This window comes from Apostichopus japonicus, chromosome 16 (genome assembly GCF_037975245.1).
Source record: "Apostichopus japonicus isolate 1M-3 chromosome 16, ASM3797524v1, whole genome shotgun sequence".
NCBI lineage: Eukaryota > Metazoa > Echinodermata > Holothuroidea > Aspidochirotida > Stichopodidae > Apostichopus > Apostichopus japonicus.
The window spans coordinates 44,864,770-44,890,478 of NC_092576.1; the positions used below are offsets into that span (position 1 = coordinate 44,864,770).

At 37.8% G+C, this 25,709-nt stretch overlaps 1 protein-coding gene and 1 long non-coding RNA gene across 2 annotated transcripts in view; both read right to left on the reverse strand.

Annotated features, from left to right (window-relative positions):
- LOC139982205 (tRNA (cytosine(38)-C(5))-methyltransferase-like) overlaps positions 1-25,709 on the reverse strand; it is a 114,543-nt gene that overhangs the window by 19,304 nt on the left and 69,530 nt on the right. The window contains exon 6 of the mRNA XM_071994807.1: positions 17,515-17,550. Coding sequence (XP_071850908.1) covers positions 17,515-17,550 — 36 coding nt within the window. The remainder of the gene's footprint in view (positions 1-17,514; positions 17,551-25,709) is intronic.
- LOC139983623 (uncharacterized) lies at positions 12,013-16,993 on the reverse strand. Its single transcript, XR_011798775.1, has 3 exons — positions 15,723-16,993; positions 14,705-14,920; positions 12,013-12,776 (listed from the first exon to the last, which is right to left on the reverse strand). It is a non-coding gene; the product is annotated as an uncharacterized lncRNA (long non-coding RNA).

Sequence of the window (25,709 nt, forward strand, 5' to 3'; positions counted from 1 at the left end):
AAGTTTAGGATATAACCCGGCATATTTATCATTTGATAATATTGTTCTATATCGGGTAATATATGAAGAAAAGAACATATTCATGAAAGGCGGGTTTTGGGTTAATTTTATTAACTGTACGATTGGTTACAATGTTATGTGTATAATGTTAGAATATATCATGAATGGACATGTGTATTTGGTTTCAAAACCAGGAATTACAAAGCGTTTATTAAAGCCAACATGAAAGAAATATGAAATAACTTCAAACCGGTAACAAAATAATGATATTCATCGGTAGAATTTTGACAATGTATAAAATATTCTGTAAAATTACTAAAACTTTAATCAGCTGTTTCTAATGAAGTTTTGAACTATTATTGGTTTCAGCCCTGAACGGTAGGTGTCAGAGCGGGAGGGGACAAGCCTGATCGGTTCGTGCAGGTTAGCAAAACATTTTTTTTTAAAGCTACGTGGGAAACTTAATTACTTAAATACTGGGAGGCTGCTCCAGATTAGGCAACCCGGGAAGAGACTGTATAAGCTAAGAAAACAAAAAACCACTAAATAACCACAAGACCTGCCATATATAAGGATACGATCATTAATTTGAAGCTTCAGTACACAAAATGTTCCGATTGTCATGATCTTGTTCCTTTCATTATTTGAATGTCATAACAGTCACGCCATCCTATTATCCTATTACACTATTATCTATACCTGTGTTACAAATTGTGATAATTTCAGCTATCGATATATCGAAAATACAAGGTAGGAATTGTATGAAAATTTCACCAGGATGCTTAGTATATAATCTTATTTAATTAGTCAAGATATATTATCCTCTGAGTTATCCTTTTTAAGATTAGCAACTTTGCAGTCTATTTTGAGTCTAGACGTAACTTATCAAAATCGTCTATAGAACAGAGTCATCAAAATGTAGTAAACATTAAATGAAAACAAATGAAAATTAAAAATATGATTTCTATGGAAGAACTTAAAGTAATTAGAACCATTCTGGTTCAATTCCTGTTGCAATGCTATCTATCATTATACCGACATTATGATGTCATACCAGCATTTAAGGAGAGATTGCATGTTAAGCGCATGATCAAAGTATTTTGACTGTTATACTGATAAAACGTTAGTCTTAAACGTTTATATCTTTGTCTGTAGGTGAATTATTGTAAGCGTTCATGTTATATTATTCGTGCGCTGATGGAGATCAGTCAATACAACAAATAGAATATGCCTTAAAATTCATCATAATAAACTAAAAGTATTTCAAATCATGATTTGAAATGGATAGAACATACATCTGTAAAAACAATAACAAAGCGAAGTTTAAAAGGATAATAAAATAATAAAAACAAAAGTATTGAAACAATCGAAAAAGTTATTTAAGTATCAGTTACTTAATATACATTTGTCATTTGAAATCAATTGATATGACGTAACATTCATGTCACCCTATTGTCTTCATGTTATGAATGAAACTACACTGGAACATAAAGAAATGAAGAAATGCTGACTTAGAACAAACATATCCCAGATATTAATTAATATCGCATGTAAGTCCTTGTAGTTCGATTTTAATAACGCAATGACATTGTAGATATACAATGAATGTCATTGAGTCTTACCATTGACATAATTACGGTGGCTCTAATCTTGTTAGATTCAAGACATTACGTAATTCAGTGTTAACCAAAGTTTTAATCAACATAAAGTAAAAGAAGGAACTAAGAAACCACAGAAAGTTGAACCATGCACTCCTTGTAACCGAGTGTATGTGGATACAGTATGTACAGATTTAAACCAAAGCATTCCAAACATGTCTGGTTAAAAGTAGTTTAGAAGTATTTACAAAATTAGGCGTTTAATTAATGTTCTGAGTAATAGAATGTTTGTCGGGGGGGGGGGGCGTTCTGGGAGGCGATGGTATTGATCTATAATTCTGGGATGAATCATCACAATTGGAGCAATGAAGGATTTGATACCCTGCACACGAGGACTGCTTGGATGCCGGAGAGCAGGTCACCAACAATACTTGACCAACAGACAAACCATTACGCAATTAACAAATATTTTGTTACATATTCTTGAAAAATTAATTCCTAAAAATACTGAACATTACCGTTTAATTCCCATTCTACAAAGTAGCGTTCAGATGGTGGTGCAAATGACTACTACTAGGTCACCAATGTGGTGGTTACGTCATCTAGCGCCTCCATTGCCTCCCACCCTTCCCCGCCACTCCACATACACAAAAAGAGTAAGAATGGAGTGTACTCTCTCTCTTATCTCTCTGAATAGTTGACATCCAAGAGAAAAATAGGCTCCTATAGTGGTGACGTAATGTTTGATGGATGACGTCAGCAGAAGCTTGATTGGCTCTTTGCAATTTGAATTTGTCTAAAAGAGCAGACGAATTTAAAGTAAGAAAAGGAAGTATACGTAGACAGTAATGTTACTAATCAAACGAAAGGAATTACTTGTTGTACACTTTACAATACTAATTAGCCTATACGAACATGTAAGATATCAAATCTTGGTTTGGAGTTTTTTGTAGTATTTGGAGTTATTAACAGTTTACAAACCTAAGCCCTTAACAAGATAGAGAAGGGGTCCAATATACACCCCATTCCCTTCTCCGAAAAGTAAAGAAAACGCTAGCAATACATTTAAATTATGTATGCTACCTGTTGTTGAACCAACCTAACAGTTGGGTACCAAATCTTAATTAGTAGTGGACGAGTTTCTCATAATTACTCATTGTTTTAAACCTGTGCTTCTCTGTTTTGGTTTGAATTACATCTCATCGAGCTAAATTCAAGCGATACAAGAAGTAAATTTGTTAGATGTTTCTTCAACTTGGTAATCAATGACGTCACCATACTATTTCAGTAGTTATGCGAAGTTGATATCTCTGTCTCTGAATAGAAGATAGATATATATTGGGCATTGAACTCATAATTACACACATTAGCAGCATATACATCAGATTCAGAAATGTTCATCAAGTCACCATGCCATTGTCTTGAGAATATAGACATTTGATGACGTCACAATCATACTAGACTAGTTGCATGTGTATTATACTGGAGCTCTATCTGGCGATGTTTGTAGTATTTGGGAGATATTAACAGTTTAAAACATTAACTCTTTATTAGATCCTTTCGCAATGAAATTTCTGCCATCGTTTTGAGATGACAGTGAATGCCGTCACAGTCCCGCTAATGATTGGCGACGCCAGATGAACAGGCATCTTGCATTTAGCTGTAATATAAAAGTAAAATGATATATATTAGGTATACTTTTGTTATTATAATACATGGATTAAGCAACTACATGGTAGTAGAACAATGCGTAAGAAATACCTACACTACCCCCCTCCCAACCCCCCGCAAAAATGTGCCATAATTGCACATTAACATTCTTCTAAACTTCAACGAAGGAATTAATTTTTCTCTGTAACTATTCTTTACACTCTTAATATTGGTTTTATGCAAAGGAAATAATTTGTTACAAAAGACGAATTTGTAGGAAACAGAAATGGAACAAGATAATGCTCTTTAACATGTTTGTGTTTTAGAAAACAGTATCGTGACCCTCTGACCTTAACATCCCTTCTGTCTCTTAATTCATGAATCTGTATTTCATTTCTCACTTTTTCCGATCTCATCTCACTTTATTTAAAAATTCCATTTTTACGTCCCTAATTAGGTCAGAGATGCCAAAGAGCTGACGAGCCATGAAACTGCTCAGATTTAACTCTCTTCTTTCCACTGATTCTATTATTTTCTGTGTGTCATCCAATATAGTGACGTCACCATATCGATAATAGTCGTTTCCTAATAAACTTTCAAATGTTTACCGACAGTTTTGTCACGGTAAGTATTAACGGAGGACTCACGATAATTTATATTTTCCCTTCAAATTAATGAGGAATGGTGGAACTATACTAACCATTATAATAACCGTTTTAGTGATAAGACACATGTTAGCAGATGAAAAAATATATCGCTTTCAAGCTATGACCTTCTTACGCCTCATCAGCGGAAAGGAAGGTTGTGTATCCGACATTATTGCGATACGGAACAGATACTTTTGCTTCTTTCTATTGGAAGGAACTTTTCACTCATTTTCATACATTTAATCAGGGATCAGCCTGGTAAACACAAACTATATTAAAACCAATTACAGTTGAAGCAGATGAAATTAGTGACAATATCAAATTAGAAAATCACAGATATAGGGATACAAAATGTGTCTAATGATGGGTAATTTGTTTAATATATTAAGATTTTACAATCAAAAGTAGCAAACACAATCCACTCTCAACAAATACAATTTTAAATACTAAGGTAAAAAGTATTCAATTGTATTGACCATACACTTACTTGAACTCTGCCAGGCTTATCTGGTAACTCTCTTCATCGAATCCCTAAACGAGAGGGAAAGTATTAGTAATGAATATGTATAAGATAACACAGAAACAAAGACAATGCAGTATATTTAAATGTTGTAAATATTCATCATATGCAGCCATATAAGTAGTGTTTTCTCAGAGGTTATCGAGTTAGGTTAAACCAAACTTAATTTCACTTCATTTTGTTTGGTTGAAATTCCATTTGCATGTTTTCAAAATGTCTTGACAGATTTTGTCCTAATTATTATTATTTCAGTTATCATTTTAGGGTTTTCTAACAAGTATATTCTGCGAATATTTTAGTACTGAACACGTAATACACATGACGGATAAATCCATGAAACCATGGTCACAAATGCTGTGGTCGCTTTGATTCCGTGCTTAAAAAGGACTACAGAGGTTATCGAGTTAGGTTAAACCAAACTTAATTTCACTTCATTTTGTTTGGTTGAAATTCCATTTGCATGTTTTCAAAATGTCTTGACAGATTTTGTCCTAATTATTATTATTTCAGTTATCATTTTAGGGTTTTCTAACAAGTATATTCTGCGAATATTTTAGTACTGAACACGTAATACACATGACGGATAAATCCATGAAACCATGGTCACAAATGCTGTGGTCGCTTTGATTCCGTGCTTAAAAAGGACTAATTTGCGAATGTTGGATTCGAAAAAAAAAGTTCTACCGTTTGCTTGAAACATTGAAAATAAGTATATAAATAACAATAATGGGTCGTATATGTCAACTTTTATTAACTCATAGCACAAAGATATTATCCTCTCCCAATCTATAAAAGTGATTTCTGTGTAAAATAGGATTACTGTTCAAGATTCAGTTCACACCCATCCTCTTCCTGCAGCTAACAATCAATGATCCTATCCAGGAGATTCCCCTTGATATCACGATGACTCAATCAATGCAACCCAATGTACTACCACATTGGTGCGATGCAGGGAAATGTTCCGTCCTTTTATAACATGATTCCGTCAATCTGAGTAGCCAGGGGTTTATTCTATATTCTGGTCACTCGTCTCTCATTATGTGCTTTTCTTAAGAAATAACGGGTGGTGGAAGTGGGGAGGGTGGGGCGGACTAAGACCAGTGTTTCGTGGTGCTTAAAGAGCGCTGCCCTGTGAATCCCCCACCCCCCACGGTCAATAGCCTGCTTAATACGGATGGTCAGTGGTCTGGTTGGATCCGTAGACATATTGCTTAATTCCTTAAAACTCCTAAAATTGAATTTTAAAAGTATTCTTATGGCGTCCCCGGGGCCCCAATGCGAAAATAAGTACATAACTATACTGATTTAACAACGATGTTCCGAAAAATTATTCGCGATCATAATACACTCCCGTCTCCTTTCCGCGGCATCCGGTTTGCAAGTGTGCGTAAAGAGTCGTTCATGATTGGTGGGAAAAGTTACGTCATCACAATAGAAACCTTCACTTCGAGGTTATACGTCCATTTGTTGCAACGAAGATATACCCGTTGCTTTTCGTACATATATTTATATATGTTTGGAATTGGTTTAGACATATTTAGCACACTAGTATTGTATGATCTACTTTGATCGAAGTTGTATGTGAAGGCATTAATCGATAACATCGCACATTGAGAGTTTCGTACAGGGTACATCACACATGCGCTGTGGGCCTATATGTATTATAACTCAAGACTCGCGTCGTGAAGTTGCTTTTAGTGTAGGCCTACCCATTCTACGAAACGAATTCTGATTTCAATAGAACGGCTCACGAATCGTGGATAACGTAAACACGAACCAAATAGAATGTAGCGTATGTATCATAAGTGAGGTCAACATGTAATCCAAGCATTAAAAGTAAAGTTAGGGCGTTAAGGGAAACCCCTTAACTAGAATCAATCAAGTGTCAGTGTGTAACTCAGTATGTCTTCGAACTTCCAAGCGATGGTTTTTATTTATGCTGACGTCACGAGCAATCTGATTGGCTGAAAACTCCGTAATTGCAAACCTGTTTGAAAAAAAATCGCATCCGGGCTTCTGTGGTCACCATAGTAATAACGCCTGGGGAAACTGTCAGTATGTAGGTACTAGGCTAAGGTGACCATATTTACCTGACTGGAATCGGGGACATTTATTGCGTGACTGATATGGGGGAGGGGTCTAAGGGGAGTGGGTGTCCCCCTCCCCTTTGAAAATTTTTCAAGTGCCTAAGGTGCTTAGATGTAAAATGGTTATACTTAGTAGCACTATTTAAATCAATTTTATTTTCAGAAATGTAGCTTTTTTTAGATGAAATTCACTAACTTTACGTGGTTCTTTAAGAGCTTGTGAGTTGCTCATGCTCACACTATAAGTGTCGTGTCGCCGTAATTGCCAATTATACGGTCGAAAGAGTGCTAGGCTAGATCGATCTAGCATATTTTTTTAACAGTGTTTCCACTTTACACTGGCCCACCTGTTCCGTTCTGCGACTGCTCACTTGACTAAATTTGTTTTTACAATTATTTTACTAATAATGTGGGATATTTTCGAAATTCCTGAACATTTTGACGAATCGGGGACATTTTCGGGGACACTTGTTCATCGGGGACAGCACACTGTAATCGGGGACTGTCCCCGAAAATCGGGGACGTCTGGTCACCTTATACTAGGCCCATAGTAACATTAAGTATTGACCTCGTTTTGATTTTTGAAATAGATGGGAGAGATTGGAGAGGTATTGAGTAATTAAGAGACATATTTATTTCATTTTTCGGGCATTTTGTTAAACCAGGATTTTTTTGGACAGAGAGGACCCTCAAAACCCTCTCAAACAAGAAATTCAGATTACATTCTTAGAAGTTTCTTACTATATTGTTAGTTTCTCTGTATGGTAAAGCGATTCTTCATTCAAACGTGTTTGACCGTTTGATGTTCAACATCCAAGGGCAATTTGCTTCATTTATCCATTAACATAAATATAGCTATAGATTTATGTAATTAATATTGTTCCTGCATCTCCATGGTTACACATTACAGTGATGTCCGAGATGTCTAAAGACATAACATATCAAGATGTATTACAACTATTAAACTATGAGTGACTTCTTAAACTACGGCAAAGAAAGTTAGTGGAGAGGGATGGAGTTAATTTACATCTTCATCCAAATTGGATAACATATTCTAGTTTGAACCAATTTAGTCTGACGAGTCCTTCCTCTCTCCATTTTAACACAATGAACTCAAAGCCACAAGTTTTCTGCCTGTAAGGAGAAATACTTCATCACATCGACTTATCCGACACCTGCATGGTGAGTACACACCCAACTTCCATTAGTACAATTTCGTATATACAATGATGTATGTAGCATTAATACGCCCTAGCTGCAAGTGTAAGCTACAATGGTATATTAAAACGGGCCTTATAGGAAGAAAGATAAAATGTGCTTTGAAATCAGATCTTATGTTAATTCTGAACAAACTTAACATTATTAAATAATAAACGCCCGTAAGAACATGATTTGTTAGCTGGATTAATCAGGTTTTCAATACATATAATGTAAACAAAAGAAGGAACGACATGTTAAAGATTAATGTTTTCATGGAAAATTCCAAAATAAGAATTAATGTAGACGGGAAAACAATGATGTTTTATTGTAATTCCTTACTACGTCATTTTGACTAACATTAGAAAGAGTTGGTATACTATTCAGAAATCGGCTTTCATATTGAAGGAAACAGACTAAAAACCATCGTAAAAAACTGTAACTGTATCAGGTTGTGATAAAAAAAAAAATCAATTAATTGAGATAGGAACCAACGTATACCTTCTTGAAATCTTACTTGAGGCTTTGAACTGACACAAATTTGAAACTATATCGCTCAATTTGAATTTGTATTTTTTTGTTTAAACTTTCATGTTGGCAGAGAGCCAACTCTCATGGACGCACGCCGGTTCATCTCAAATCACATTAGTTCGTCAGCTATCTACGTCGCTGCTATCATGTCATATTGTCATATATATAAAGGGACCCGAATTGGAACTTGGAATTGCACCCCTTCTCCATTAAGTCCACTCTGTAAGGGATCACTGTATGACGTCATCAATCAGACACTAAAAACATCAAGGGTTAATTTTTTTTTATAGTTTCCTTATATCTCATATAACAACAGTTTGCTCCGAGTTATTAATTTATTCCGCAGTGGACACTCTCGTATACTAATGATGCTATAACCCAACGCATATACCTTCACAATCCGGTAAATCATCTTGCTCCTAGACTCACTCACATTTACCAACATAGATGACCAGTTTATCTCGTCAATTTCAATAGTTAATATGTTCCTGTTTGACGGGTATGTGATGATGCTTACATGCAAACTGTATTCAGGGGCGGATCCAGGATTTTGAGAAAGGGGGGGGGGGGGGCCGACATCCCGATGGTAGCACTTTAGTGATCTGCGTCCTGGGGGAGGGGTCTAGGGGGAGGGGTTGTCCCCTCCCCCTTGCAGACACGCTTTTTTGTGCACATATTTTTTCTCGATAGACACATATTTAACAACGCTCAACAGTGCATGTACAATGGATACACTATTATTGCGTCGATTCGTTTTTTCTTTTGCGCGAAAATGATGACACCAGATTCACCCCAAGAAAAAACATAAAACAAGATATATTCAATGAGATAATTATGATATACTTATTAATGAAAGGGGGGTGTAGGCGGTTTTACACTATCTAACGCAACGTAGTCGCCAAGAACCTGAAGTACTTTTAAGGGAGGGCCCGATAATAAGCGGAAACGGATCACCGACCGAAAAAATATCGGAATTTGTGGACTATTTCTTGCTTCCTATTGTATTAAAACAAAGCACCTATGTGAAAGACACAAATCACATTCTGAAAATTGTGGAAGCCACCCCGTTACCAAAAGCAGTAGTACTTGCTACACTCGATGTCGTCGCCATGTATACCAATACTCCCCAAGAGGAGGCATTAGATATATGTCAAGAAGTCTATGAAAAGGCGGAAAAAAGCGAATATGGAATAAATAAAATATCTTCCATATCCATGCGCAAACTAATTGAACTTATTTTTAACAAGAAACTGTTTCGAGTTCAATAACCAATTCTATCTACAAAAGATCTGTTGCGCCATGGGTAGCTAAGCCTCTCCGGAAATCTGTGATATCGTCATGCATAGACTGGAAAACCAGATTTTACCGACAGATAATAACATCTTAAAATGGCTCCGCTATAGAGATGAAATTCTATTGCTTTACGACGGTTCACCTCAGGAACTTGAACAACTAGTAAACAGGTTGAATGAAATTCACCGCTTCTTAAAGTTTACGGTAGAAATATTACACACCGAGGTAACATACCTAGATTTGAAAATCTTCAAAGGTCCAAGGTTTGAAACCAATGGGTTATTAGACACCAAAGTCTACACCAAACCTACGGAAACCTTCCAATACCTCGACAGAAACTCTGCACACCCACTTGCCACTTTTAAAGGCTTCATTAAAGGGGAAGTCTTACGATACGCACGTCTCTGTAACAATGAGACTGATTTCTTACAGAAAAAGAATACGTTCACAGAGAAACTGTTACTCCGTAACTATAAGAAAGAGGAAATTGCCTCAGCCACGAAAGGCATAAAATTTGAAAACCGTGGGCAATACCTCACTACCAGACCTAAACAAAAGGAACCACCAATGGTGTTCAAGCTTACCTATACACCCCATATCAAAACCCACATCATTGAAAAATGTACTTCTGAAACATTGGCACTTAATCTCGCAACAGGCGGACAGGGGCGTAGAGAAGTGTTTTTGTTGGGGGGGGGGGGTGTGGAGGATTTGATTTGACGACGGATCTGGAAGTGGTGACTGTAATGGGGGAGGGGTCTAAGGGGAGGGGTGTCCCCCTCCCCTTTGGAAAATTTTTAGTTTTGAAACGTCCTTAGATGCAATCTGGTGCATATTTTAAGTCAAATTTGGCACCGTAGAATTTCCATTTCGATATTATTTTTATGGCAGTCGGCAGAAGAAGAATTAATTGGGACCAATTATCGAACTGTGTTTTCTCTTTCACCGATTGTTGAAATAGTGAAACTTCGTGATGAAAATGTTCAGAAAACTTTCCGGTAATGAGAAATAACAACATTCATTGATATACAAGCGAGAAACGTTCAAAAATTGTGTACAATTCGTGAGCCGTGTCCTTAAGTTTTCCACGGAGAACGAATGACATCTGCGATGACGTCATTCTGAACAGAGGATAATAACAACACGTTGTCACACGATAGCACGATTCATGGGCTGCGGCCTATACGGAAGCCTTTAATTCCATTTCTTTCACTGAGTTGCCGGCGATTCTGGCACTCGTCTAGCTGAGCCTGGCTACAGTAGCTATACTGACGGCCGTGACATTATCAGTATTTGCCGAGAGGTTTTTAACTTGCAGGCGTCGGGTGATGGGATTGGTGAATGAGTTTATCAGATGAAGAACTGGAAAATCGAAATAACCGATAAAGAAGCTCCCGTTCTCCTTTTCTCTATTCAGCTTTCCTTCTTTCTTCCCCTTCCGCTCTCTTCACCTTTTCTCCTTTTGCCGACAGACCCAAAATTTGCCGACAGCGACCAAATTATTGGGGGGTGTGACACCCCCCACACCCCCCCGCTCGCTACGCCCCTGCACGCGGAATTATCCAAACTGTTTCCAAAAGAACCGATTCTAGCCTACAAAAGGGCCCAAAATCTCAAAGATTTACTTGTTAACTCAAGGTTTCATACTAACGAAGAATCAGCTGACTCTCAAGGTTCACACGAAGCTCTTTTAGCTGCTCTTATAGCTGCACTATGAGTCCATAAAAACTCGTGCACAGAAAATAGATGCATTTTGAGAACGAGAAGCCCAGGCCGAATATAAAATATTCAAAGGCTACTACTGATGAAGCTCCTCCTATAAAGTTTGAGAGCAGAAACCGGTCTAGTTGGTCATAAGAACCTACACTAGTCTCTCCTACTATTAACAGTACACTCAATTCACCTAATAGGTGCAATTATGTTTCACCACGAGGAGCATGCTATAAGTTCATGTTCCTCGGGCCCTCCCTTAAAAATACTTCAGGTTCTTGGCGACTACGTTGCGTTAGAGAGTGTAAAACCGCCTACACCCCCTTTCATTCAGATAATTATGATATACTTGCTAACTGTGCATTGATTTTCCCTGACAGTAATAGTCAGCACTATAGTACTGAGCCGTACCTAATTAATACGTGATGTCGCGTAGGCCTGATAATTGCCTTAGTTTCAAATTTGGAATAAAAACGATCGCGTTTCAGAGAAGAGCAGCTGGATATATATTAGGCTTTTCTTTCACCAAGTTATGCCTATTAGGAATTTGAAGTACTCCCACATAAAAAAACGCAACTGATTTCCAAAAAGAGGGGGGGGGGCCGGAGCCGGGTCTGCCCCCCCTGGATCCGCCCCTGGTATTGCATCGTTTACCAAATTTCTGCGAGAAGCTTATCTCCTCTTTAACCATCCCCAACCCCTCTCCGACCACAGAAAATGATTATAATGATTTTATATTTTCAAAGAATACCGGATTAGGTATTTATGAGCAGGTTAAGTACACTGAAAACTTAAATTGGTTCACCGACTAACATAACGTTAGTCCATCTGGTGCCTCTCCAGACTAACATAGCCTTAGTCAGTTGCTATACCGACTAATTTATTCCTTAGTCAGTTGGATTTCTTAGTCGGTCATCTTAGTCCGTCAGCTTAGTCGATCAACAATTTCTTAGTCGATAAATGTATATTAGTCAGTTACATTAGTTCGTGACATTAGTCGGTCTTTACCGACTAATTTATATGGGCCACCGACTAGTTTATAGCAGGTTTTACATTAGTCAGGATGGTGCCTCTCCCGACTAACCTTTCTTAGTCTGTATCGACTGACTAGTTGCACTGACTAGAATCACTGAAAGAATTAAACCCGACTAGTTTCACTGACTAGCATCACTGAAAGAAAAGAGAGCAGAAGAAACACAAATAATGTGTACGTTGGCAGTATTTATTTCTGATAAAACTTCTGATGTCTACAAAGGCTGACTTTCGACAGATAGAGAAGAAATCACTGTAAACAAAAATCTGAAAATATGATTTTATTCCAACAAAGTTAAGACAAGTTAATGGATCAAACATGAATCGCAAAAGTATAGCACTGCACAATAATGCAAAGTTGAATCTTGGGCAAGGGTTCCTCATGACTTTCGTTTTAAAGTGGTACCCCAAATCGACACCAGTTAAGTCTTCACGAACGAAGAGTGTTTCTCTTAACTACAAATGACCTCCCACTTGTCTTCAGGAAGCCAAAATCTGCGCCATTATTGACCTGTGAACAGAAAATATGATATACGTGTAAGCACAGATACAGATATAGCACATGATAACTCACATTATCATAAACATACATTTACATTAAAATTTTATAACATATTGGGAGGTATACATTTAAATCTACAGTAGGTCCCTCAAATTATAAGCCAGGAATAGCAGCTTTACCAAATAATTATAAGCTTTGCACAGCATAACACCAAGTTATTTTTCAAAGCTTAATAATTATGTTAATCATGTTAACAATGATCCTAATAGAGCCCAGAGGGTTTGGTTAGCTGGGAAGGTAACCAATTGCCTTGTACATCACAATGTTCACAGTGCATTCCTGTATATGAAACCAGACGACTGGCAAACCGACTGTGGTGGGTGTGGCTGGGAGAGCAATTTTAAAGTCACCTGATAGCTAACCTAGATCAGTTTTCATGGTAACACATCAAAGTAAGTACAATGTGTCAGGTATGGCCCCAAGAGCAACAAATGGCCATTGCCAGTAATTATAGGTGGTGGGGTACCCCTGCCAGTGATCTACAATTGACCCCTCAAGGCTGACCTAGGTCAGCTCATGAGGTAACCACTTGAAACCTACTGGAAAATGTTGGTTAGGACTTCAGATACAACTGATGGGCATTGCCAGTACTTTTTATTGGTGGGGTACCCCTGCCAGTAGACCCCCAATATGCCCATCCCCAATTGACCTATAGATGAGCTCATGATGTAACCAGTTGAAAACTACTGGAAAATGGTATCACTTCATATGTAAGGGATGGGCATTTCCAGTAATTTATATTGGGGGGTGGGGTGGGGTGTACCCCTGCCAGTAGACCCCCAAAATGCCCATTCCCTCATTAACCTAGGTCAGCTCATGAGATAACCAGTTGAAAAATTACTGGAAAATGATAGGTATCACTTCATATGTAAGGGATGGGCATTTCCAGTCATTTACATTGGTGGGGTAACCCTGCCAGTAGACCCCCAAAATGCCCATCCCCCATTGACCTAGATTAGCTCATGAGGTAACCAGTTGAAAACTACTGTAAAATGATTGGCAGGACTCTATATGTAAGGGATGGGCATTTCCAGTAATTTATATTAGTGGGGTACCCCTGCCAGTAGACCCCCGAAATGCCCCCCCCCCCCTCATTGATCTAGGTCAGCTCATGATTTAACCAGTTGAAAACTACTGGAAAATGATTGACAGGATTCTATATGTAAGGGATGGGCGGACTCTGGCAGTGGTGGCCCACCAATATAAAATACTGGAAATGCCCATCCTTACATATGAAGTGATACCTATCATTTTCCTGTAGGTTTCAACTGGTCAAATCATGAGCTCACCTAGGTCAATGAGGGGATGGGCATATTGGGGGTCTACTGGCAGGGGTACCCCACCAATAAAAAGTACTGGCAATGCCCATCCCTTGTATCTGAAGTCCTAACCAACATTTTCCAGTAGGTTTCAAGTGGTTACCTCATGAGCTGACCTAGGTCAGCCGTGAGGGGTCAATTGTTGATCACTGGCAGGGGTACCCCACCACCAATAATTACTGGCGATGGCCATTTGTTGCTCTTGGGGCCATACCTGACACATTGTTCTTACTTTGACGTGGTTACCATGAAAGCTGATCTAGGTTAGCTATTAGGTGACTTTAAAATTGCTCTCCCAGCCACATCCACCACAGTCGGTTTGCCAGTCGTCAGGTTTCATATACAGGAATGCATTGTGAACATTGTGATGTACCAGGTAATTGGTTACCTTCCCAGCTAACCAAACCCTCTGGACTCCCGCTCTACAGATCAGTGAAAATTTGACCAAACTTATGAAGCTTGCACGTAAATGATATACTAGACTGTTTTTTTTTTTAAACAGGTTATGAAAAGTATCTTTAATATCATTAAACAGTTGGGTACAATAGTTAAACTCACTCTTCCATCTTTTTTTCTCTATGGTACTTGTTCCTTTGCTTTTTGGACTCTTGGATAAACTCTTTTGTTCTGCGAAGGGTACCAATATATCATCTTAAAACATGTCTTTAAGCCATATATAACACAGTTCTCCTCTTCTGTTGTTGCTTCCACACTGGTGTCGTACATCACAGGAAACCTCACCCTTGACTTAGATATTTGGCTTTTCAATTCCTGCTGGAAAAAAGAAACAGCAAAGTATTCATCATTTGCAAAAAAAAAATTAAATAAAGTTGTCACCACAAAGTTATGTGAGATTTGCTTCCACTATAGTCTCAAAAAACAATCCCAAAGTTTGAAGCAGACTGTATAAAGCTGAAAATTTGAACGAGAGTGTCATCACCATTGCAACCAGAATCAAATGCCCAGAATACAGAGATAATAAAACATGGGCTAAATCTTTGTTTGTTTTTATGATCTTTAAAATATAAAATTTTAGACACAGAAATGCACTGAGCCAACTTATTTATAGGCCTAATCGTTTTTAGTTGTTATTTTGCTTGCTCACATAACAAGTCTGTTTAGACCTAGGCTAGAGGAGAATCAGTACTTTGTTACACTAAGTTTGTCTTTCGGTCGTTTTGATTTAGTCTTACTAGTAGTACTAAAGTACATAATGGACCGGCGAAGACTAGAGAATACCCAGAGTTTTAGCAACTGCGTTAAACTGTATCATCTGATCTATTATTTTACGTCAATGAGTTTCATTCAATCTAGGATCAAAAAGAGAAAACTAATTAATCTTAACCTTTAAACTTTGCTACTAAACAGATATGCTTGAATTACAAATAAATGTCAAAAAAACATCATAATCTACCAATCGATGCATATACATATACATAAACAGAATAATTTGAATTCGCGCAAGTGAACCCTGCACTACATTGGACAGAAAAAAAACGTGCAATTAGACCAAACTAAACATACTAAATTTTCCGTTACTTCTACATAAAATATCAATACAAATACAGCAACTTACTCTTTTGGCAGTATACTAAAAGCACATGTTATAATAACTTCAGACTATCAAGCTTTCCTGAGAAAAAACGGTTAATACTTCTTACAGTTAACAAGTCGACCGTGAAGGAATGTCGCAATTGTTTCCTAGTGTGACCGGAAAATAAATACTAAAAAATGATAAATGAAAAGGTTAAATAGAACTGAAGCGTGCATCCTGACTGCTCGCAACATATAATACCGTTGACTAGCCAACATAATTTGTTCAGCCTACTGTGACTGTACGTTTGAAGGTCTAGCCTTGCTTATTCAATACCACAAAGCCTACCCATTTAGATTCACATGGGAAAATTACAGGAAATCTTTACCAAATGAGTGTAGACTTCAAATAAACTATTGAGACTTATAGTTCCAGCATTTGTTTGGGAATAAATTAGAAGATTATGTGCCACTGTTCAATCTAGCCCAATACACACATAACACATTGTTAATTGGTGTTTAGAATGCACACTTTAGTGTTGAGAATGCACTGCAGTACCCAGTAGAAGCCTATAGGCTACTCACTGTCATTGCACTTGTGTATTGCGAAACGCCAGCGTGACAACGGTAGCGTTACACTACAGTACTAGTGCCAGTGGCCTAACAATTTACTTTAATTTTACCTTCAAGTTAAAGGAATAACAGGTGGGCCGATGATGGCAGTTAATACCTCCATTCTTCTAAAGACCTTCTTGGGTGATTTACGGTTGAAAGTTGCTTAGAGTGATCGTATGAAACTATGCCAAGTCCAGCAAGCTGCCGTTGCCTCTCGGTTTCCAAATTGAAGTGAATCGAAGTGGGTTAAAATACATTAGTCCGTCGACACCGACTAAGCTACGATTATGGCGTAAATCGGGTGTCCGTATCGTTCTTAGTCCATGGGTTAAAATACCTTAGTCCGTCGCCACCGACTAAGCTGCGATTATATTTTCCTTAGTCAGTGTAAACTGACTAAGAAGCAGCGATGAAACGAAGATTTTTGCTAGTACGTGTGCATTGACTAACGTTACAGACTAATTTAACGTTAGTCCGTGGCAATATTGACTAGTTTATTTTTTCAGTGTATAGCCTTCTAGAGTTAGCCGTTTATGTGTAGAGACAACTGTTGAATCGCCATCGGACATTTAATGATGTAAATGTAATTATGATTTTCTTATGTGACAATAAAGGTGACTTTTAAATTTGTTTGGTGTCAGTTCCTTTCACACTCAATATTCTGTGGACATTTGTTTGGCAAAGAAATGAATAAACAAAGGATTTACTATAAGAAATTTTAAAAAATAGCTTATTTTTTTGGAACTAGTCAAGAATTATGGTTTTTAATTCAGAGTGAAATAAAATAGTGATTTAGCATATGACGAGGGTGGGGGGGGGGTGGACACCTGAGATATTTAAAAGTTAATATTCTAATATTGTGTGAGGCTACTAACCCATATCATCGAACTTAATCTTGTAGTTTTTAAACGTTAATCTGTTTCTGTGTTTAGCATTTATGTGACTGTGTGTGCGGGAGTAACATACCTATTTAAGCCGCATCGAAAATTGACATTCAGAACAGTGATATCCATCATTACCAGATATAAACTTGTACTTGTAACTGGGGTTTCTATATTCCCTGTGCGATATACGTCAATTATAAATCTTTTCTCTCTGATTAGAAACAAATTATAATACTCTTTATTCTTATTTCTTTTTATACAGTTATTAACACCTCCTTGCCTGTTACTTAATTACCGTTACTAATTAAAAGGAACGTGAATCTCTGTCTCTCTTACCTCTTCTCCTGGTAGCCTACCCAGTAAGTCACAGGCCTGAAAAGAAGAGAAAGGTTATTGTCATGAGATGTTAAAATTGTGTTTCAGGAACATATATAATAATGCGAAGCAAAATATATAAGTGATAGTATGATATACATATTCACAAATATCTCAGTAAACTATTCCTGGTAGGTAAACACACATCTGTATTGAGCACACTAAAGTCAATATAGGAGACAGACTCGTCACTGTAAGATGCACTGACTAAATACCATGAATATAAAATCAGCTTTATAGGGATGACCAAGTAGTCTTATACTCGTCATTAAACACTGAGTGACGTCATCACACACTGAGTGACTTCATTAAACACTGAGTGACATCATAATGATGAACTTCTTACTTAGATGATCAGATGAATACCATGTAAACCAGAGAAGATGACGAGTAGGGAAATGAGGGCAGTATTCAAAGATAGAACTCAGAACATCATGGTTGGATCGATTCAATGTCAAAAAGCAAAATCTTGCTTAGCCTATAAAGCAGCACATTAGTCCCCCCCCCCCCCTCCCCTTTCTCACCGTGGTCTTAGATGGTCTGTTTTTATGGTTGTGTTAGTCTAGTAACGATATCCATGAAAGAGACACAGTGGGAGAATTACATGTAGTATAGTGTAGATCTGTCAACATATGTTAACTTTTCGTAAAAAAGATATACTATAAAAAGAAACTACATAGATTTTCTTCTTTCTAAATTTACCCTGTCTATGTATCTTTAATTGGAAGTTTGTACATTCTCACAAAATCAGTTTTCAATGGTTGACTCCTTTTGTTCAACGTTAGGCAGGGATAATTTAGATCAGGAAGCGATGGTATGTAAATTTAGGAATAATTAGATTGGGTTTTTGTAACCTATACGCCCTGTTTGTCTATTAGACTATAGTATAGGCAGATACCGTGTGAGCTCGATGTTGCTTTGTCTCTATACTGACTGGACTAGGACTTGGTTTGGGTTGCTCATATACTCTATAGTACTCTGTTAATACTCAAGAGTACATCCTCGAACCCAGGGACGTAGCTAAAGCCTGATGATTGGGGAGTGTAGTGGCTGAAATTCCAACTGGATGGGTTTTGGAGCCCGAAAATTCCGAAGTTTTGTACGGTGCATAGAGTATAAGGATCGCGAGATACAATTTCTCAAAGTGGCAAGGAAAACGTGGTAAATATGACTGATTAAAGGTCAACTCTGACCGAAATTTCTAGGTCTTTCACAATCACAAGAATATATGAATAGGCCTAGGTAACTTAGAGTGCGACAGTCGGAAATTCCGACTGTCGCACTCAAATTTTCCAACTATCGTCAGTTTTACCAAGATAGGGGGGGGGGGGTGAGATACCCCACACCCCCCTCTAGCGACGTCCCAAGTGGTCTCGGACTCGTCTCGGAATCAGGAAACATTGGACTCAACTACATCAGAGTGTTTCTTATACTATAACATACAGACATATTGAATGGTTCTGATGGAAAAAGTACTAATAACAATATGAACCACGTGAGGATACAAGGCCCGGATGTTGCATTATATTATCATCACCGCTTGAGGATAATATGAAAATACAATAGTTAATTTGCCGGATAGTATTTTTTTTTTTTTAAATCAACGACATTACACATGAACACCCTACCTCTCCCCTCTCTGGCCCAGGCTCCGTTGTGATCTTGTTTCATACACATAAATAATTATTCAAAAGACGAAAGAAATAATGCAACTATTTTACAACCAATATTAGTTCAGGTTCACCATTGCCTCTCTTCTTGTGTCATAATGTGCTACTTATTTATAGTATTGTATATACAGAGGGTGGTAAGAAAAGGCGTTTCTTGAAAGTTATACAAATATTAAACTTAACCTTTAAGATGACCTTCTACTATTTCTTTAAGTTTCATATATAAGCCTGGTTGGACCAACATATTTATGTCAGTCACGTATATATACACATTAATATAAATAAATAATATAATATAATCAATAGGGATCCCTTATATCCCAAGACAACTCAAACTACTAGAACCGGGTATTGTTTACTAACTGTTGTATTGCTGCGTGCAGTGACGTCAGACGTTAAGATTCTAGAGATGAAATGTATGCATCGATATTTTCACCAATGACACATTTTATTACTGAGACGGTGTAGAAGAGAGAAACTGGAAGCACGATAGATTCGTTTTGTTTGATATGTTTTATCCGTCTGAATATTCTCTATTGTAAACTTGAGAATTTTACTTTGATTCAGAACGCAATTACTTCGATAAGGAGGACACATAGGGGGTTACATGCAGAGAAAGAAGAACAATAATAATTAAGATATAGGACGAATGTTCGGGAGTACGAGCGTGGAAGGAAGACTTCAATTTATTGTTTCATGCAACCTCCTTTTTTACCATACCTCGTCACAAGGGTTTCTAACGTATACGCTGTATTGTACGATATATATATATAGATCCTGGACAAAAACGTCCTCGTAGTTGGACAATTGAACATTTCTTTAAACATGTAAATAAGGTTAATACAGTATGGAGACCTAGCCGCTCTGCTCCCATTAGGATCTCTAAGGATATTTTTTCCATCTTTGATATGTTAATTGAAAGATAACAAATCAAACCAAAGAAATCTATGCTATATATGTGATAATTAGGTCATGCATATTTACTATTGATTGTTTTTAATTGGGTTCAAGTTTAATGAATATGAATAATAGCCTAAAGTGCGACGTGTTATTACATGAATGAACACTTCATTAATGTGTACACATCTAACTAAACATTTACGGTTTTATAAGGTTCCGTTTCATGTTAAATGAATAATATAATACAACAAAGAAGATGTCTGCTTTAGGAACACAGAAATATGGTTCAACATCAGATGAAAGGGCGTTGAAAGAGAGAAGGTATATGGACAGTTGATAGTAAAATATGGAAAGTAGTTTTCTACCTAAAAGAAAGTTGAACAAAAAGGAACCCAGAATGATGAAATAATGATGTAAAATTCGTAATATCTTCACAGGGGTTCCTAACGTTTAATATTAGCCTGACAGGAAGTAGACACTTGACAATATGTAACATTGCGCCCATTTCAAGAGTGTCGGGTAAAATGAAGATCACATCTTAGATTAACGCTCTGTCATACCGTGACCTGTATCACCTATTAATGTCACATAGCTCACTGATCTGTCACAATTTTAAACAAATGTAATAACAAATATCAACTGAATCTTTTATGTCAATATCGCAAATCAAATTAGAACATCAATAAGACTATAGTTAAGTATCTATATAGCGATGCATACTGTAACACTTTGTAACCAAACAATTCTTCCGTAGCGACTGCAACAGAATGCATACAGCGATATAGACTATATGACTATGTTCTGTCTGTCTTACCTGACAATCAACCATAGTGTCTATAACTCAGCTTAGTCGGTATTTCAGACAAATCCCGCTTATGATATCGTCAAAAGTGATGTTTCAGTTATAGCATTGATTATACTATTGTCATTGCGGTGTATCAAAAACGATAAAATCAGATTAAGAAATTCTCAAAATTAGAACCTACAAGACATGAACTATTCGTATGGAGCACCTACTGTATCCTGCACGTAAGGGTATTTTAGTTAAAGCTAATAGAAATGTACGCAATCCTAATATCTTGCCAAAAAATGGAATAAAGCCATGCTTTTTTGTAACGTTTATTCAAAGAAAAGCACTTGAACATTTGTATGGATTATGTAACATAAGTTTTCAAATATTTATCAACTTTTTTACTTTCTTATCTTTACGTGCGTATTGATGTACATATTTGTATATTTCTTAGTCTTTGGTTCTTATGTTTATAGATATTGCATATTTATACTGGTGATAACGGAAATGAAATTTACAGTATATGCGGATTTTGTTAGATTCGAGTTAGGTATTTCTGACGGAAGCTCTAAGTGTACATGTTATGTTCAACGGTATATTAATATGATAGAAGTTACTATAAACCTGACCGCTTGTAATGAGCCTCAGCAGGCGATGAAAACAGAAACAACTTCAGCCCCAAACTTACATGTATGAAATGGATGAAGCTAGTATGTACATATGGTATGACATTTGTGATAGGTCTGATTTAAGTTCCGATGCTGGTTACAAAGCAAACATGTTTGTCATGAGTTTAAGTATCTATCCAAGTTATAATACTTTATCAAACTGATGAAACGTTTATGAGCTATTTGGTGGCGGTTAAGTTGATACTGTAAACGAAACCAGCTATTTTAATGCTACATTACTTCAGTTAATCTTGTCATCCAACCATTGTTGTAAACGGATCATCCAGCTTCTCCAAAGAAGAGTCTAATGCACATTTATGAAGCTTTTAATAAATGCAGAAAGCAATATACGGCAAAGGCTTAGAATCTTTATATCCGTGACGCAGTATCTTGAAAAAAAAATCAGATTCTTTTTGAACATTGTGTTTGTACACAGCGTCACAAAATCCGCGTATATTTATTAGTTACCATGGTATGTACACAACAGAACGAAGCAGTAGGATATCCACCCCCACCCCCCCCCCATACTGACTGGTATTACGGTCTTGATATGTAAATGTGCGTGGAAAGTGATTTAATCACAGCTCCACCAAATCATCGGTTATGATGTACCCCACAGAGCGAATCTAGTGCCACTTACATAATATATTACCGATATCTTCTTCTATAGTTTATTCTAAATAGTGAATATGTGAGTTTCACGAATTTCAAAATAATCTTCAATTTTCTTTTCTTTATAGCAATTAATGTATCACTTCTTCCTTCATTTATATCAATCACCACATTGTCCAGCATTAGCACTCTGGAAAACAGTGAGTCTGATGTTTACAATCAATTACGTTTATCATGCACTCCACACAAAATTTAATGATAGGCACTGTAAACCAGTGTCTATTGGGATTTTACTACCATAAAAGTATAACACTATTGAATCGCCCTGCTTCGCCTCAGTCACCACTTCATCCTCCTTTCTGACATATAAACTCCATGTATTTGATGTCCTATTTACAGTAGTGTACTTGAAACCGTCGCAAAAATATGTACTTCGATAAATAAATGTTTAAACAGTAGAGATCCCTTAAATCCCTTGAATCTACTAGAGAGAATAGTGTTAATTTATGAGCACAACTTAATTCAGTTGTATGTCAGTCATGTTTACGCTAATCTGGAGAAATAATAACTTAAACTATAGTTATCATTCAAATCTCTTGAAACTATAAGAGAGAACAGAGTTAATAATTGAGTAAGATAGAACTTAAAGAGTAACAAAAATGGACTTTTAAATTTTCTGTATTTTGTGATGTTTTCCAAATCCCACCTGGGAAGATTAAAGTAATTGATTTCAACACAAAAGCCCGTGACACTATTTTTTTAAAAACGTTAAAAAGAACAACAGTGTGAATCGAGTGGCGCAATACCAGTTCATCCTCTTTTTTGTCCTAGAAACTCCACGTTTTTTTATGTCCCACATACAGTATTGTACTTGAAAACGTCGCATAAATCCCTGGAAGCTATTAGAGAGAACAATGTTAATTTATTAGCAAAACTTAATTTAGTTGTACGTCAGTCATGTTTACGCTAATCTGGAGAAATAATAATTTAAACTATAGTTATCATTCAAATCTTTTGAAACTATTAGGGAGAACCAAGTTCTCCCTAACTGGACTTTCAAAACATCTGTACTTTGTGTTGTTTTAACTACAATCTCCTGGTAGCAAAATTGACCGTTAACGGAAAGTGTAGAAAACATAATGTTACTTCACTCCACTAAAATCCCACAAGGGAAGATTAAAGTATTTTTTTCAACAAACTTATTTCCGTGACAGTAATTTGTGGGACACAGATTTTCTGGCTAAACGACAATAATACACTAATCAGGAGCAGTTTCGTGATTGTAACAACGAATCTAGATCTCTTAGTTTGTTGCAGGGTGTCCAATAATTCTGCAAATATTACATGGCTTGGTCAAATTTTACAACCTATTACGTTATAGGCATTTTTTTCAGTTTCATGAAAACGTTCACCCAGTGACTTAATTCTCACCTTTATTTGTCATTATTCATAACATAATTTAGTTATGATAAGGTTGGGGTCAAAATCACCCCAAAATCTGTGCCGACAATTAGCTGCTAAAATTTTCACATCACCATCCTGTACATTGGACCTAATTCGCTACACCAACCAAACACATCGTAACAGTTAATTTGTTCAGTAATTACTGGAATGAAGACAAATTATTTAAAGCTTCTATCATTTAGGATGGAAATGATGCATGGAAGACCCCGTAAAAATGAACAAATCCACTTCAAGAACAGCGACAGTTATACAGGAGCAGTTAAACGACGCAGTCATACGGGGCAGCTATACGGGAAAGCTAAACGGGGCAGCTATACGCGACAGCTTTAACGGCGCAGTTATAAAGAGGGAGCTAGATCCGGCAGTTATACGGGGCAACTATACACAGGAGGCAATACGGGGCAGCTATATATGGTTAGTTATACGAGGGAAGATATACGAGGGAAGATATACGGGGCATCTATATAGGGGCAGCTATACGGGGGCAGCTTTAACGGCGCAGCTATACGGGGGCAGCTAAAGACGTGGCGGTTATACGGGGACCTATACACATGAGGCAATATGGGGCAGCTATATAGGGTTAGTTATACGGTGGCAGATACACGAGGGAAGATATACGGGGAAACTATACAGGGCATCTATATAGGGGAAGCTTAACGAAGCAGCTGTACGCGGCAGCTTTAACGGCGCAGTTATACGGGGGCAGCTAGACGTGGCAGTTATACGGGGGCAGCTGTACAAAGAAGGCAATACGGGGCAGCTATATAGGGTAAGTTATACGGGGCAGATATACGAACGGAGATATACTGGGAAGCTATACGAGGCATCTATATAGGGGCAGCTATACGGGAGTAGCTAAGGGGGGAGGGGGAGTGTGGCAGCTATACGGGGCAAATAAACGGGGCAGCTTTAACGGCATAGTTATACGGAGGAGCTATACAAGGGAGGTAATACGGGGCAGCTATATATGGGCAGTTATACAGGGAAAGATATACGAGGAAAGATATACGAGGCAGCTAAACAGGGGCATCTATATAGGGGCAGTTATACGGGGCAGCTATAGGTGGCAGCTACACGGGGGCAACTATACAAAGGAGGCAATACGGGGGAGCTATATAGGGGCAGCTATACGAGGGAGCTAAACGGGGGCAGCTATACGGGGCATCTATATCGGGAAGCTATACGGGAAGCTATATACGGGCAGCTATACGGGCGCAGCTATTAGGGGGCAGCTCTAGGGGCATATATACGGGGCAGCTATACGGGGTACCTATACGGGAGCAGCAATATAGCGGTAACTATACGGAGGAAGATATACAGCAAAGCTAGTCGTAGCAATTATTACCGGGGAACCTTTAAGGGGAAAGCTATACGGGGAAGCTATAAGGGGAACATATATAGGGACAGCTATACGGGGAAGCTATAGGGGGGCATCTTCATTGGTCAGATATACGGGGGCTGCTAGAAGTGGCAGCTATACGGGGGCAACACTACAGGGGTAGCAATACGGGGCAGCTATATAGTGGCAGTAATTCCGGGGCAGATATACCGGGAAGCCTTTCGTGGAAGCTGTATAAGTGCAGCTATACGGGGAAAGCTAGAAGGTGGCAGCTATACGGGGCAACTATACAAGGCAGCAATATAGGGGTATCTTGAAGCTATACGGGTAAAGACATATGGGGGAGCTATAATGGGAGCTGACAGGGGCAGCTTTACGGCGGCATCTAAACGGGGCAGCTACACGGGGCAGCGTTACGGGGGCAACTTTAACGGGCGGCAATACGGGGCAGCTATAGTAGGCGCAATAATACGGGGCAGATACGGCGAAATATACACGAGGAAGCTCTAAGGGGAGGTTTATAGGGGCAGTGATAAGGGGTGGCAGCTATACGGGGCAGCAATATAGGGGTATCTATACGGGGGATGATTAATAGGGAAAGTATGCGGACAGCTTTATACTGACAGCTATACGGGGGCAGAAATTTAGGGGTAGCTATACGGTGAAGCTATACGGGGGAAGATATACTGGGAAGCTATACTGGAAAGCTATGT